Source organism: Anser anser, assembly GCF_964211835.1.
Source record: "Anser anser genome assembly, chromosome: 8".
In the NCBI taxonomy this organism is placed as follows: Eukaryota; Metazoa; Chordata; class Aves; order Anseriformes; family Anatidae; genus Anser; species Anser anser.
Genome location: NC_139728.1, coordinates 15,032,278 through 15,046,642, shown reverse-complemented (window position 1 = coordinate 15,046,642; position 14,365 = coordinate 15,032,278). Strand labels below are relative to the sequence as shown.

At 38.5% G+C, this 14,365-nt stretch overlaps 1 protein-coding gene across 8 annotated transcripts in view; it reads left to right on the top strand.

Annotated features, from left to right (window-relative positions):
• The window catches only part of HMCN1 (hemicentin 1), a 246,882-nt gene that overhangs the window by 184,872 nt on the left and 47,645 nt on the right, over window positions 1-14,365 (top strand). For all 8 annotated transcript variants that reach the window (XR_014587614.1, XM_083847058.1, XM_083847056.1 and 5 more), the window contains 13 exons: window positions 475-625; window positions 1,367-1,570; window positions 4,238-4,351; window positions 5,162-5,349; window positions 6,253-6,349; window positions 9,330-9,491; window positions 10,564-10,677; window positions 10,804-11,006; window positions 11,259-11,340; window positions 11,471-11,602; window positions 11,826-11,975; window positions 13,400-13,559; window positions 14,172-14,296. Coding sequence is in view for 7 of the 8 variants with exons in the window: in XM_083847058.1 (XP_083703184.1) it covers window positions 475-625; window positions 1,367-1,570; window positions 4,238-4,351; window positions 5,162-5,349; window positions 6,253-6,349; window positions 9,330-9,491; window positions 10,564-10,677; window positions 10,804-11,006; window positions 11,259-11,340; window positions 11,471-11,602; window positions 11,826-11,975; window positions 13,400-13,559; window positions 14,172-14,296 (1,882 nt within the window). In the remaining variant the exon portion in view is untranslated. The remainder of the gene's footprint in view (window positions 1-474; window positions 626-1,366; window positions 1,571-4,237; window positions 4,352-5,161; window positions 5,350-6,252; window positions 6,350-9,329; window positions 9,492-10,563; window positions 10,678-10,803; window positions 11,007-11,258; window positions 11,341-11,470; window positions 11,603-11,825; window positions 11,976-13,399; window positions 13,560-14,171; window positions 14,297-14,365) is intronic.

Sequence of the window (14,365 nt, the reverse complement as noted above, 5' to 3'; positions counted from 1 at the left end):
CAGTCTTCAGTGTTACGGGCTTGGGGCTTGAGTAGAGTTACTCCGGGAGGAAGAGCTTTTGGGCTGAGGGAATGAAGGAGGAGAGCTGGGCTTGCCGCTGTCACGCAAAGCATTCCTTCCCCTGCACCACCTGTGGCCAGGGATGCCAGCCCAGGAGCACCTGGCTCAGGACTGCACCCCAAGCGGTGTCCTAAGCTACTGCTTCCCTTGCAAGAATTGAAAGTGGGCCTTGCTGGCAGCATGACCAAAAATTGAAGGATGTTCAGTTGTCAGTGCTATTAAAACAGAGGAAATATTAAAAAAAAAAAAAAAAAAAAAAAAAAAGTTCTTATTCCCAGTATACTGCCTTAGGAAGGATTTTGAAACAATCAGAATTTGACCAAGAGAGATGATGTCATACTGCTACCACAAGTATGGCTATTCCTAATTTATGATTTCCATATTATTAATTTACGTGTTAAAAATACATTACAGCCTCTTAAACCAGATGATCATGTCATTATCCAAGCCAGTGGCCATTTTCTGCAGATTAAAGAGGCTCAAGTATCAGACACTGGTCGTTACACTTGTTTGGCATCCAACATTGCTGGAGAGGATGAAGTGGAATTTGATGTAAATATACAAGGTAAACAGAATTCAAATAATAAAATTCCTATTTTTTGGTAGTCTAAGCCTCCTTATTTATGTTCTGAAATGTTGGAATTCTTTATAATTTTTGTATCATTTAGCCCTTCTTGGTCTATTCTAATACTCTTGTGTTCTGTGTGATTTCTATTGCGTATATATTTAGTTCACCTTTAAGAAATACAGTATTTGATTCTTCTTTCTTTCACATGTTGTGACATGGAGTGTGTCTAAAATCAGTGGAATGCTGTCATAGATCTAATCTTCCTCTACCTTACATGAAAAAGTTTTAATTTAGCTTAAACCGAGAGGTGGTATTTTATTAACTGTATCAGGTAGTACTTGGAGGCTCCAGGCATAAGCACCGAGTTGGCCTACACGTTGTGTAAATACAAGAAGACATTCATTAGTCATTTCTGAAATTTTAAACAAAATTAGAATTTGATTGAAAGCAGATAGTTTGCTATTTAAATAATTATTGTTAATCAATACCCTCTGTTATCAGGTCCTCTTACATTGTTATTTATTAACCTCCAGAAAACATTCAGTAGATTGGTCAATTGTTTGTTCTGTTGAAAAGTACTAGAATTATCCTGGCTAATCTAAATGGGGGGAGGTTAATTTAATAAACTTAATTTTACTTACTGCTATTTAACAATTATAGTATCTTTTGTATCTCTTGACTTCATAACTAGTTGTTTCCAATGTAAAATTATCTTTTTTTTTTCCTTCTCAATCATAGTTCCTCCTAGTTTCCAAAAGCCTTATAAAGGATGGGAAACTGGTAACATGGTGGATACAGGAAGAGGTGGAGAAAATAAAGATGTGATTGTCAACAATCCCCTGTCACTGTACTGTGAGACTAATGCTGTTCCTCCTCCAGTTCTTACATGGTATAAAGATGGCTATCCTCTGAGCTCTAGTGATAAAGTACTAATACTACCTGGTGAGTATTAAAATATGTCATACTAGGACCTTAAGAAATGGTGTTTGGTACTACCATACAAATGCTACTACTAACTTTTCTCCTTGAAAACATTGCATTAATTTTCTTTTCAGGCTTTCTTGACTGGAGAAATTTCTTTCCAGTGATCAGATTTAAGCAAACTGTTACCTTTTTTGATTTAAAATGCAGAAATGGTGAGGATGTGAGCACTGTTGAAAAATGAAATACAACAATATCTACTTTCTGATGTATTTCTGATTTATTTCCTTAATATGTTTTGCTTTGACAAAATTACAATTAAAGTAGAAAAGCCTCTCAACCAGGGATAGAGACATGGAAATATTACAGTAGCAAAATCACCATGAGCTTCTACTTAGGCAAAAGAGAGAGAGGAGCTAATAATTGGAAGCAGGGACATGTGGCCTGGGAAGAGTACAGGGATGCTGTCTGGATGTGCAGGGATGGGATCAGGAAAGCCAAGGCACAGATGGACCTGAACTTGGCAAGGGATGTGAAGAACAAGAAGGGATTCTATAGGTACATCGTCCAGAAATGAAAGGACAAGGAGAGTGTACCCCCTCTGATAAAAGAGAAGGGAGAACTGGTAACAAAAGACATGGAGAAGGCTGAAGTACTCAACACCTTCTTTGCCTCAGTCTTCCCTGCCAGTCAGGCTTCCCATGTCTCTTGTTTCCCTGAACCTCTATGCACGGGCTAGGGGAGCAAAGTCCCTCCCACTGTAAGCAAAGAGCAGGTTCGAGACCACCTGATGAAAATGAACAGCTACAAGTCCATGGAGCCCAGTGCCATGCACCCCAGGGTCCTAAGGGAATTGGCTGATGGAGTTGCCAAGCCTCTCTCCATCCTATTTGAAAAGTCCTGGCAGTCAGGGGAAGTCCCTGCTGACTGGAGAAATCACTCCTGTTTTTAAAAAGGGTAGAAAGGAAGACCACTGAGCTTCACCTCTGTGCCTGGGACGATCGTGGAACAGATCCTCCTGGAAGCAGTGTCAAGGCACATGGAGGGCAAGGAGGTGATCCGGAACAGCCAGCATGGCTTCACCAAGGGTAAATCGTGCCTGACCAGTCTGGTGGCCTTCTCTGATGGAGTGACTGCATCAGTTGACAAGGGAAGATCGACCGATGTCATCTACCTGGACATCTGCAAGGCTTTTGACATGGCCCAACATGACATCCTGGTCTCCAAATTGGATAGAGATGGACTTGATGGGTGGGCCATTCAGTGGGCAAGAAATTGGCTTGAAGGTCACACCCAGAGAGTGGTGGCCAATGGCTCCATGTCCAGGTAGAGGCCAGTGGTGAATGGTGTCCCTCAGGGGTCTGTCTTGAGACCAGTACTGTTTAATATTTTTATCAATGACATAGACAGTGGGATCGAGTGCACCCTCAGCAAGTTTGCAGACGACACTAAGCTGAGTGGTACGGTTGATACAACAGAAGAAAGAAATGCCATCCAGAGGAACCTGAACAAGCTTGAGAAGTGGGCCCACATGAACCTGATGAGGTTCTAAAAGTCCAAGTGCAAGGTACTGCACCTGGGTCAGGGCAATCCTGAACATGAACATTGGCTGTGAGAAGAACTCACTGACAGCAGCCCTGCAGAGAAGGACTTGGGGGTTCTGGTGGATGAAAAGCTCGACATGAGCCAGCAGTGCATGCCTGCAGCCCAGAAGGGCAACTGCATCCTGGGCTGCACCAACAGAGGTGTGACCAGCAGGTCAAGGGAGGTGATTGTCCCCCCTCTGCTCTGCCTTTGTGAGGCCCCACCTGGAGTCCTGCATCCAGGTCTGGGGCCCCCAGCACAAGAAGGATGTGGGGCTGTTAAAGCGTGTCCGAAGGAGGCCACAGGGATGCTCAGAGGACGGAGCAGCTCTCCTACAAAGAAAGGCTGAGAGAGCTGGGGATGTTCGGCCTGGAGAAGAGAAGACTCTGGGGTGACCTCATTGCAGCTTTTCACTACTTGAAGTGGGCTTATAAAAAAGATGGAGAGTAACTCTTTGCTCAGGCAGATAATGACAGGACAAGGGGGAATGATTTTAAAGTGGAAGAGGAGAGATTTAGGTGAAGTGTTAGGAGGAAATTCTTTACTCAGAGGGTGGTGAGGCACTGGAACAGGTTGACCAGAGAGGCTGTGGATGCCCCATCCCTGGAGGTGTTCAAGGCCAGGCTGGATGGGGCTTTGAGCAACCTGATCTAGTGTGTGGTATCCCTGCCCATGGCAGGGGGGTTAAAACGAGATGATCTTTAAGGTCCCTTCCAACCTGAGCCATTCTGTGATATAATTCCATGATATGATAATGCTGAGTACAAAAAGAAAGGTCTTTCTGTGCAGAGGATGATTTTGGGTAGTGTCTGTGAAGAAGTGCAGTGCTAGAGATAACGTCTGGCTGTGAGTTATGGAAGAACATTATTCTTTCCTGTGGAATTAATTACTCTTTTCTAACATATCAGTATGAACATTCCTGAATTTAAAGTATCTGCCAGTACAGAAAGTAGCTCGGAAATAAAAGTCTTTAGTTACTTATAATCCAGAACAAATGCTGACCATTCATAATTTTGCCTGCTCAGGTCTCTAGTGAAATGTGGTGTGGAAATGATGGAAATGGCATGATTTTACATTTAAATCTTAAGTGTATTTATCTTCCAGGAGGCCGAGTGTTACAGATTCCACGGGTACAGGCTGAAGATGCAGGAAGATACATGTGTGTGGCAGTAAATGAAGCTGGGGAGGATTCCATTCATTACGATGTCCGCGTGCTCTGTGAGCTTTCCTGCTTTTCTTTTTTTAAAATGTTTACATAAGTTTCTAGAGTTTTGTAGAAATATACAGAATTAGATGAAAACAGTGGTCATATTGTTAGTTCTGGATGTTTTTCGATTATTGTTACAGGAACTCAATTGCATTAGGCCAAGCATGCTTCACTTCACTGTAAAGAAAAGTGTATGTAGAAGTCCTGGTTTTATCTTGGTATCTCTTATTTTCTATCCCGTTTCCAGTTCAAAAATCTGACTTGTTCTAGACTTTTCTCTCCCCTGATTTTCATCATGATTTTCTAAAATATCTGCAAAACTCCCAAAGTCAGAAGGGAATTGATGATTCAGATCCACCATTGCATGCCTGTAGAGTCCATTTGTATGATTGATTTACAAATATTACACAAAAATCTTGTGTAATATTTATATGTTGCTTGTATTGCCTCTTGATGTAATCAAGGTTTTTGTCTATTTCTATTTCTGTATCTATCACTGAAAGCACTGAGTTATTGTTAGGAAGAGGGGCCTGCCTTGGGAATCCTGCTTTGTTCTGGCAGCAAAGAACTTAACAGATTGGCTGGAAAATGAGTTTCCCCTCCTCTTTATGGTTGCTGTAAATAAGTGTAGCTCTCCTGCAGTCCCTTGAGTTATACTGATTCTTTCGAGCTGAACTACTCTTGGGATTTTATTATCTTTCACTGTAGTCACTGAAGATTTACCTGTTTCCTTCTGCAAACCAATTCTCTGACGTCTTAAGAAAAATACCTGTGGGACATGCTAAGTCACAGTATTCTTACAATGTTTTGCTCTTTTCCAGTACCACCATCCATCAGTGGAGCTGATGGTGATCTGCCTGAAGAAGTGACGGTACTTGTGAACAAGGTTGCAGTGATGGACTGTGTCGCAAGTGGCAGCCCTTCTCCAAGTATTACCTGGGAGAAGGATGGCCACCTTCTGGCAGAAGATGACAAACCCACATTTTTATCCAATGGAAGAAGATTGCAGGTAGCTCTAAGTGAAGAACGTGGAGAACTTTTTTAGCATCACAAACAAAAATCACCTGTAAAGACAAATCTGTTCAGATTTGTTGAATATGTGATTATGGATTATTTTTTTTTTAATGAGGTGCTGAAAACCTAAGGAATTTCTTTCCCTTGTCCCTGTCCCTGAGCTGCTTATTCCCATTCCTCTGTAGCTCCCTCAGTTGTACTGACCCAACTGTTTGTGGTGTCATGCTGTGAACCACATCAATGAAATCACTTGGTTTAAAATAACATTGATTTTTGTGGAGAACAACATAGTGCTGTCATCTTTATCCAAGTGTTTGTGTTAAACAATTAACACGTGTTAAACTAATTAATAATTGTGTTAAATTAATGGTGTTTAATTATTGTAAAATTTACTGTTTTTTTAAAGTGTATTCTGAAGAACTGCTCCCTTCCTATCAGTAGATGAAATTGAATCAAACTATTAAAACAGTTAGAAAGCTGAGCTTAATTCTCTCTATTTTCATAGCATGATCTAGGAATGTAATATAAAATGTAAAAGCCATATGGAATATTAAGATTTTTACTTAAATTATTTTGTCAATATTAGTTTTGTTATTAATTTTGAACAAACTTAATGGGAAAGGTACTACAGTGACCTTTCTGGAAGTTTGAGATGCACAGTTTTGCAGAAGAGATTCTGAAAGGAGTAGCATCAGTGGAAGTATCATCAGTTTTCAGATAGACTTCTTCATAACACTACAAAGGCATTAGCCAAAAAATACAAATCAAACAAACAAACCTGTAGACTTGTAAGCCCCAAAGACCCTTGGGGTCTCTGGGGAGACCCCAAAACTTGATGTTCTGACAATAAGTTGTCTTATATATATTATTTCAACAACAGTCTTTTTCTTTCTCTTAGATTTTGAATTCCCAAATAACAGATACTGGCAGGTATGTCTGTGTTGTGGAAAACATAGCTGGAAGTGCCAAGAAGTATTTTAACCTAAATGTTCATGGTAAGTATAATAATCCATAATTTGATTATTATTTTTTTTTTCCAAATGTTAGTTCAATCTGAATGTTTTAGCAGAGCATCTAGGTACATTCTTAGCTTTGTGTGTGTAAGTCACCATATTGGGTGTAATGGAAATTCTCATGTACTAGAAATTAAATACAAGTTTGTAGTACCTTGGCAGTGCATGGCTTTTGCTACCCCATCTTTATAGGTGGAAATTGTTATTGTGTGTGTACATTATGTAGGTGTTGCTAAGCCCTATGATCATGAATTACAAACAGGTTGAATAACAGCCTGTTTTCATTTGTTTAAGAAGAGCATTTTTCAAGAAAGTTATGATTAGAAACATTAACCAAAGAGATAAAGCATTGTAAAACCTTACGTATTCTTCTGTTTCCTCTTTTAAGATTCCTTTATATTCTTTTTTATTGCTGTTGAGTTAGAGCAAGGTTAAAATAAATTTATGCCTTTGGTGTCACTGGTCTAAAACAAATATAATCAAGAAATTAAAACATTTTCCATTATTTTAAAAATGTTTCTCTACCACCTTCCCTAACCTTTTCTGATAAGTCCAGAAAATCATGTTAGTTCTAATTAACATTTCAGAGTTAACCGTAACTTCCCCTTTTATTTCTGCTCACTCTTCATCCCACCACTTTAACGTCTCCATTCCAAACTGAAGATCAAATAACCATTACTCCCACAAAGTCAGCAGCACAATTGCATTTTGAAACCTACCAAGGAATACTGACAACTAAATTTTTTATCTGCTTTCACAGTACACTTTAGAGACATAGAATCATAGCATGTTCTGAGTTGGAATGGACTTTTAAAGATCATCTATTCTAGCCTCTGGAGTCTTCTACATATGATAAGGATCATTTCTTGTATCTTTGTTAGCTAGCTAATCTTACAGTTACATACTAGATAGAAGACAAGTGCAGTCTTCTCTGTCTTATTTGAGTGTAGTCCCATAATCCAAGACATCTGATGATTTAGGTTATAACGTACAGAAGATAAAAATCTTGCAGCAAATTTACATACTAAATGAAACAAATTATAGTGCTTTTTTCAATTCAGTGATTCAATTAGCCAAAAAATAGTGTTATCATGGAAAGAATTTGCCCCTATTCTCTGAGAGGTTCTTTTCTTTCAGTGGAGTATACCCAGATTTCCTGATGCTTGAGCTTTGTTTTTAAATTAAAAAAATTTGCTTTTCTTGACATTTGTGTTCTAACTTAAACTTCTTGTTTTTAAAATATTTGTTTATAATGACCATAGTCTAATAGTGTAGTTTTAAAATAAATATTTGTATGAAGCTTCTTTGCATTCTAGCTCAGCAATATTACTAATTTGGGGCTATTAATCTTGAATGCAATTTCATTTGAAAAATTAGACTAATGCTGTTAAGAAAGGACCACCCAAGGTGAAGCACTGATGAAAGTGTATTATCGTTAAGCAGCATGATCTTTGTTTTGCCAGCATCAGAAAAAAAGTGATTTTTCTAGCATTTTTATGTTTTTAATATAACTGCTTTTATAAAATTAAATAAAGTGTTAAAAATCATCTTTAATAAGTTGAAAAATTCTTTTCTTACCTCCAAGATGAGTAATAAAACCTTAAAAATAAAATTAAACCTTAACAACCCTGAAAATAAGCATCTGCTTTTAAAAATCTCTATCTCTAACAAATGATAAACAGGTCATTTTTTACGCTGAATGCTACAATTGAGCCCATTACTGCATCTTTATACACACAAAAATACTTCTGCATATGTGCATTACCTACGGTGCATTTATGGGTGCTTTGCTCACACAGTAGAAGCCTGCAGAATTTGAAGTGCAGTTTAAGCAAAATTCATTAAAAGATAACTTAGATTTGGCCCTTTTTATTTAGTTGTCCACTGTCTTGCACTGCCAATAATCACATCTGTGGGAAAGTAACTGTAAAAGGAAATAAATGTAAATATCTATAAAATGTCATCAGATCAGAATTCTCCACTAATTTTAGTGAACTGTTTTATACTCATTATCAGGGAAATAACCCTCAGATATTCCATGCTGAAAAATATGGAATGAACTCTCCCATTTCCATCGACTCCTCTTGTTTCTGTTGTGCCACAGAGGAGCAATAAACTTGGCTTAATGACTGCTTTGTGTCATTCAAATGACAGAAAGCAGCTGGAGTATTTCTGGTGGGTATGGTCCAAAATACTTTAACATTTCTGTCTTTGAAGAAGAGGATTCCATGTGTACTTTGGAATGATTTTTCCACCCAATTGAGCCAAGAACATGCTTTTGCTTTCCTCTTAAGTGTTTTATATATCCACACTGCAAAAACGTGGAAACTAAAACTTGGGGTTTATTAAAAGGAAAAGATTTACAGTTATTTCTTTTTAAATAGTTATTGTAGAAAGGTCAAATGTCTAAATAGTCTTCTCTTTAAAAGCACTGGGACTTGGAAGCTTAAAAATGCACCCCTATGAGCAATGCATGTGTGTCAGAATTTTAAACTGCTTAGCTCACTATTACACAACAGGTTTGTCTGGTTAAAAAAAGTGCTCTGGTTCTCTAGAATGGGAAAATAGTCTATTTCGGAAAGAACAGGAAAAATACAATATCAGCAAGAAATGATGCTTAACCCTCTTAGATATCCTGACAAAGTAAAATTTGTCCTGCCTTACGTAACAAACGTTCTGTGAGTACAGTCTTTTAAAAATTCAGAATACTTTGATCAGGAATTGTAGGATCTTTTAGAGGTCACTGAACTTTACCAAATTCCACGCAGAGAAGAATTGTAGATGAAATTGTTTCCAGATACATCCAAAAAGCAGAGGATCCATTCACAAAGTGTGAAAGATTTTTGCTACTTTGCCCTTTGGCAAAGCTCAGCAATTCAGCTTTATTTTAGTAGATCAGGATCTTGCAGAATATTGTTTGCTGATGCTGTGAAAGACACTATTAATGTATTTCTCTCTGCAGTTCCTCCAAATGTTGTTGGTACTAATCCCGAGAATTTGACCGTGGTCGTGAATAATTTCATCTCTCTGACTTGTGAGGTCACTGGCTTTCCACCTCCTGATCTCAGCTGGCTCAAGAATGGAAAACCTATCAATTTGAATGCTAACACTTTTATTGTGCCTGGTGAGGAATCTCAGATATTTCTACAGCCTTTGTACTGGACTTCTGTCTGTTTTGTGTTGATAAGGGTGACAGCCACTTATGGAGCTAGTATATTCTTAGTATTGCTCCAGTGAGTAGAGAAGACACTTGGCCTATTGTGTTTTTAAAGCATTTAATAATGTCTTGGCTGTTGGATGGGTTCACTTCTAAGGAGAACTAGCTCTGACTGAAAGCACTGAAATAAGCTGTGTGAAAAAGACTGTTGGGCAAGTCACGTAAAACAGAGGTCCTCTGATAGAGGTATTGATTAAAATTGAGTCACTTTGATTCACCTTGCAAAGAAACGATCAGAAATAGTGATGGAGGCTGGGATTAGTTCTGCTGGCTTAGATGACAAAAATTAGCAACCCTCCCATTACTTCCATGGGAAACAGGGTGAACCCTTAGTGATTGCTGAATCAAGGAAGAAATCCTTGTATCTGCTATCTCCTTACCCATTCAAAGTTCCTCACTCAATGAGATGAGTGAGTGTCTGTGTCGTTTCTGCTCCTGCTGCTTATCTTCAGTCCAGAATATCTAGTGCAGATCACTTGCTGTGGTGCTCAGTCCTGTCCTGCAGCTATTACTTGGCTGGGGGCTGTGTTAACAGCATAGACTAAAGTGCAGACTTGGAACTTGCTTAATGGCAGCAGAGGCATATATGCAGTTTAGTAATCCAGGTGCAGGCAGTAGCTTCACAAATGGAGACGATATATAGGGGATAAAGGGTAGGATAGTGACAGAGCTTGGGGAAAAGAGTATAGTCAAGTTAGCAGAGAGGGTTTAGCAACCATGAAATAAAGAGGCCTTAAAGGTGTGTTAGTGGTCCAAACTTACAGTTAACAGCACCAGTGAAAGACCCTAAAATTTTCTTTGATTTTTTTATGGATTAATGAACCACAAACAACAGTGGCAATTGCGTACATTTTTGAATCTGAGGTTAATTTGGTGCCTGTGCTCAGTCTGTCGGACACAGTCTGTTGGCAATTCTGTTGTATTTGAAATTGATACCATAACCGCAGAATAAATATCAACGCTTCTCTTTTTACTTCAGGTGCTCGGACTCTGCAGATCCCTCGAGCCAAACTATCAGATGATGGTGAATATACTTGTGTTGCCAGAAACCAAGCTGGGGAAAGTCAGAAGAGGAGCTTCCTAACTGTCCTTGGTTTGTTTTTAGTTTTACTATTTTCCTAAGATAATATCTATTGCTTAGAAAATGCAGGTTTTTCTTAGGTTGTTTTTTGCCCTCTCACAAAACAAAGGCAGAAATAACTCTGAGCTTCTTCTACAGTCCCCCCAAGCATCAAAGACCATAGTGGAACCTCACTGACAGTGCTCAACGTGAGAGTGGGCACCCCGGTGATGTTAGAGTGTGAATCCAATGCTATACCACCACCAGTCATCACCTGGTACAAGAACAGGCGTATAATTTCAGAGTCTGCAAATGTGGAGATCTTAGCAGATGGGCAAACATTACGAATCAAGGGTGCGGAGGTAGGTCAGGCTTGTGGGATGCTGCATCTGCCACTACTCCACTACTGTTAAGCAATTATTTTGTTCTTTATGGGTGTGTTTTACTAGATGAATGTAGGAGATACATTTGCTGGAGGCCTTTAATTCTGTGAAAAAGATTTTGAGTTGGCAAAAGCTGTTAATATCTCTATACTGTAGCATTAATATAAGATCTACATAATAAGCTGTTTTTGTTTTAAATTATTTTTAAATTTGTTTAAATCTTTATTCTAGGTTTCTGACACTGGCCAGTATGTGTGCAAAGCCATAAATATTGCAGGACAAGATGATAAAAATTTCCATCTTAATGTTTATGGTGAGCATACTCCACACTATCTGCAGTAGTCATTATTATAACGTCATAGATATTGTAGAGCAGATAATTCAAAATCAATTTACAAAAATATTTGGTAAGCAAACTATTCAGACTTCCATTCGATTTGTAGTGCCACCACATATAGAAGGCCCCGAACAAGAGTGGATGAATGAAACAATCGGTAATCCCGTTACCTTTGTGTGTGATGCTACTGGAATTCCTCCACCGAAACTAGCCTGGTTTAAGAATGGAAAACCACTAGGTAACATTCCTTCATGCTCTTTTCTGCTCTTTTTCCCCCTTTGGAGTACTGTTGTGCAATTTGTAGTCTTTTTTGTTTTTGTTCATCTGTCTCTAGGCTGCCTCTTACGTTAAGCGATTGGAATCTTTTTATTTTGTTCTGAAATTTTGATGAAAAATTTTCTCAGGATGTGTTTACTCTTTGTGGCCTGCTTTGGAATGACTACCTGTTTACATATTTTCAGAAAATTCTGATTCTCTTGAAGTTCATATTTTGTCTGGTGGAAGCAAGCTTCAGATTGCTCGCTCTCAGCTTCTGGACAGTGGGACCTACACATGTATTGCCTCAAATATAGAGGGAAAAGCTCAGAAAATTTATATTCTTTCCATTCAAGGTAAGTCATATGAGTGCAGTGGGCAGAATTGGTTAGTAATTTTTGAGTATGACGCTGTATCTGTACTAGAGACACTGAGGTAACATATACGGAGAAGTGGAGAATTTGGACCAGTATTTTTATCATTTGCAACCAGTGGGAAAAAATGGTTAGAAGATTATATAGTTAGTGAGAAATCTGCATGAAAAAGAATATTCTTTACCTCTCATAGTAGGAGAACTTGAAAGCTGTCATGAACTGACACACTCTGTGTTTGCAGCTGATCACATCCTTCCTTCTGCTGAACATTGAAGCTTCACTGGTTAAGTGTGGAACAACACATATACATGGTGTTCCAGAAGCAATAATACCTGTTGCCTTTTTTCCTCATAGCAAACAGAAGGAGATAGAAGAGAAGTACTGGAAGAATTTTCTTATTAAAAAAAAAAAAAAAATTATTTCCTCAGTCAAATAAGAAACCCTTATTTGTTAGGGAATTGTATATTTCTTGCCTCCCTATACATCACTCTTATGCTGCAAGCACCTCTGCTTTCCTCTGTTCTTAATGACTCATCCCCATTAATTTCACTAGCCTCCCATGTTCAGTAACACACTGCTTGTACAGCATCTGCAGCTTTCTGCTGTGGTCCCTTCGCAGGCCAGCAGTTGCTGGTTGGGGAAGAGGCACAGGAGCTGTGAGCTGGGTGTGCCAGCAGGTACAGATGTGACAGCTAGCCATTAGCAGGCCACACAGATCCAGTGACTGTTCAAAAGAGCAGTTGTTCTGTGGGGGTGCTAGTTCTTGTGTATCCCTGCCTACATGCCAGTTTACCTCAAGTTTAGGAACTGAATATCAAGCTACTTGGTTGATCTAACTTGACTTAAATTTATTGAAATGCTCAGAACTGACAAGTGGGACTAGACATGATGGATAGCATGATTGTCATTCGTGTTCTTTAGGAGAACAGACTGAAAATGGCTTGCTGGTTAGGGCGGAGCAAGTGTGTGTCTGTTGATGGGAGTATGATTGTCTTGATGCAGTAGGGCGTTTGACTGTGTACTAAGCATATGCTCAAGAGTTAAGCTGGCGTTTTGTTGTTACAGTGTATTGTGATGTTGTGTGAACTGGGATTGTCATAATGTTATTGTTCATGTTAGCCAGAGTTGTTTGAGCAGGTAGCTAGATGTTAAATAAATGGCAAGTATTACATGATTTCTGTAATATTGTAAATGAGTGGGTTTCAGAAATGATTAAAAGGGCTTTGAATTTATCTTCACAGAACTCCCTCTGGAAACAAAGTAATCATATACTTTCTAAACTAATTTTGTGTTGGAGGTACTACAATAATTAGTAATACTACTAAGCTACTGTAGCATTACTTTTTATAGCTTAGATTATGTCTCTTGCTGATGAATGTTCTCTTCCTACCATCCTACATTCCTAGTTCCTCCTAATATTGTTGGCTCTGAAATGCCTAGTGAGGTCGGTGTCCTCCTGGGAGAAAGAATCCAGCTTGTCTGCGATGCTAATGGTGTGCCCATGCCCGTTATGCAATGGCTTAAAGATGGAAAAACAGTTGCCAGTGACGATTTACAAAGAATAAGGCAAGTAAAAATTAACAGGCACTGAATTATCTTCTTGTATAATTTAAAATATGAAGAGTGTAAAGAGGACCGGAAAGAGGAACCATTCTTTAATTCTAGGTTCCTAAAGTGTGCCTAAAGAGGGTCTGAGTCTTGGTTAGCCAGGTTAAGAACATCATCTCCCTCTTCATCTTTTATCATTCTAGTATACTTGTTACTACTTTGATTTTTAAAAAATAAAATATAATTATACTGAGATAGATATATGATACCTGTTTTTTTTTTTTCTCCATTAATAAGTTCCCTGAAAGTTCATCAGATTAATTCAATTTTGTAAAGCTCTGTAAGTTCCATTAAGTTCTTTTGGAGGGGAAAGATCTTGATGCTTTTCATTATGGATTCTTGAAAAACCTGTTTGGAATTAAATCTTACTGCAAGGTTAAACAGGACATCTCTAAAAAAAGCTTCCTAGCCTATCTCTAATAAATAATAATTTACAGAAAACAGTGGTTCTCTAGTGAAATTCCCAAGAGGATAGAGGGAATTGATTTAAATGTACAAAACTGAATGTTTATTTGCCAGGTCATAGTAATATATAAACAAATTCACCGTGTTTTATGACCTTCCTTGTAGAGTAACTCCAGATGGCAGCACATTAACCATTTTCAGAGCTCTCACTTCTGATACAGGAAAATACACTTGTGTGGCTACTAATCCTGCAGGAGAAGAAGACCAAATTTTCAACTTGAATGTATATGGTGAGTTTTCACAGATGTGAAACTAAAATCTGGTCCATAATCCTATCTTTGTAAGTGCGCTCAAGAGAG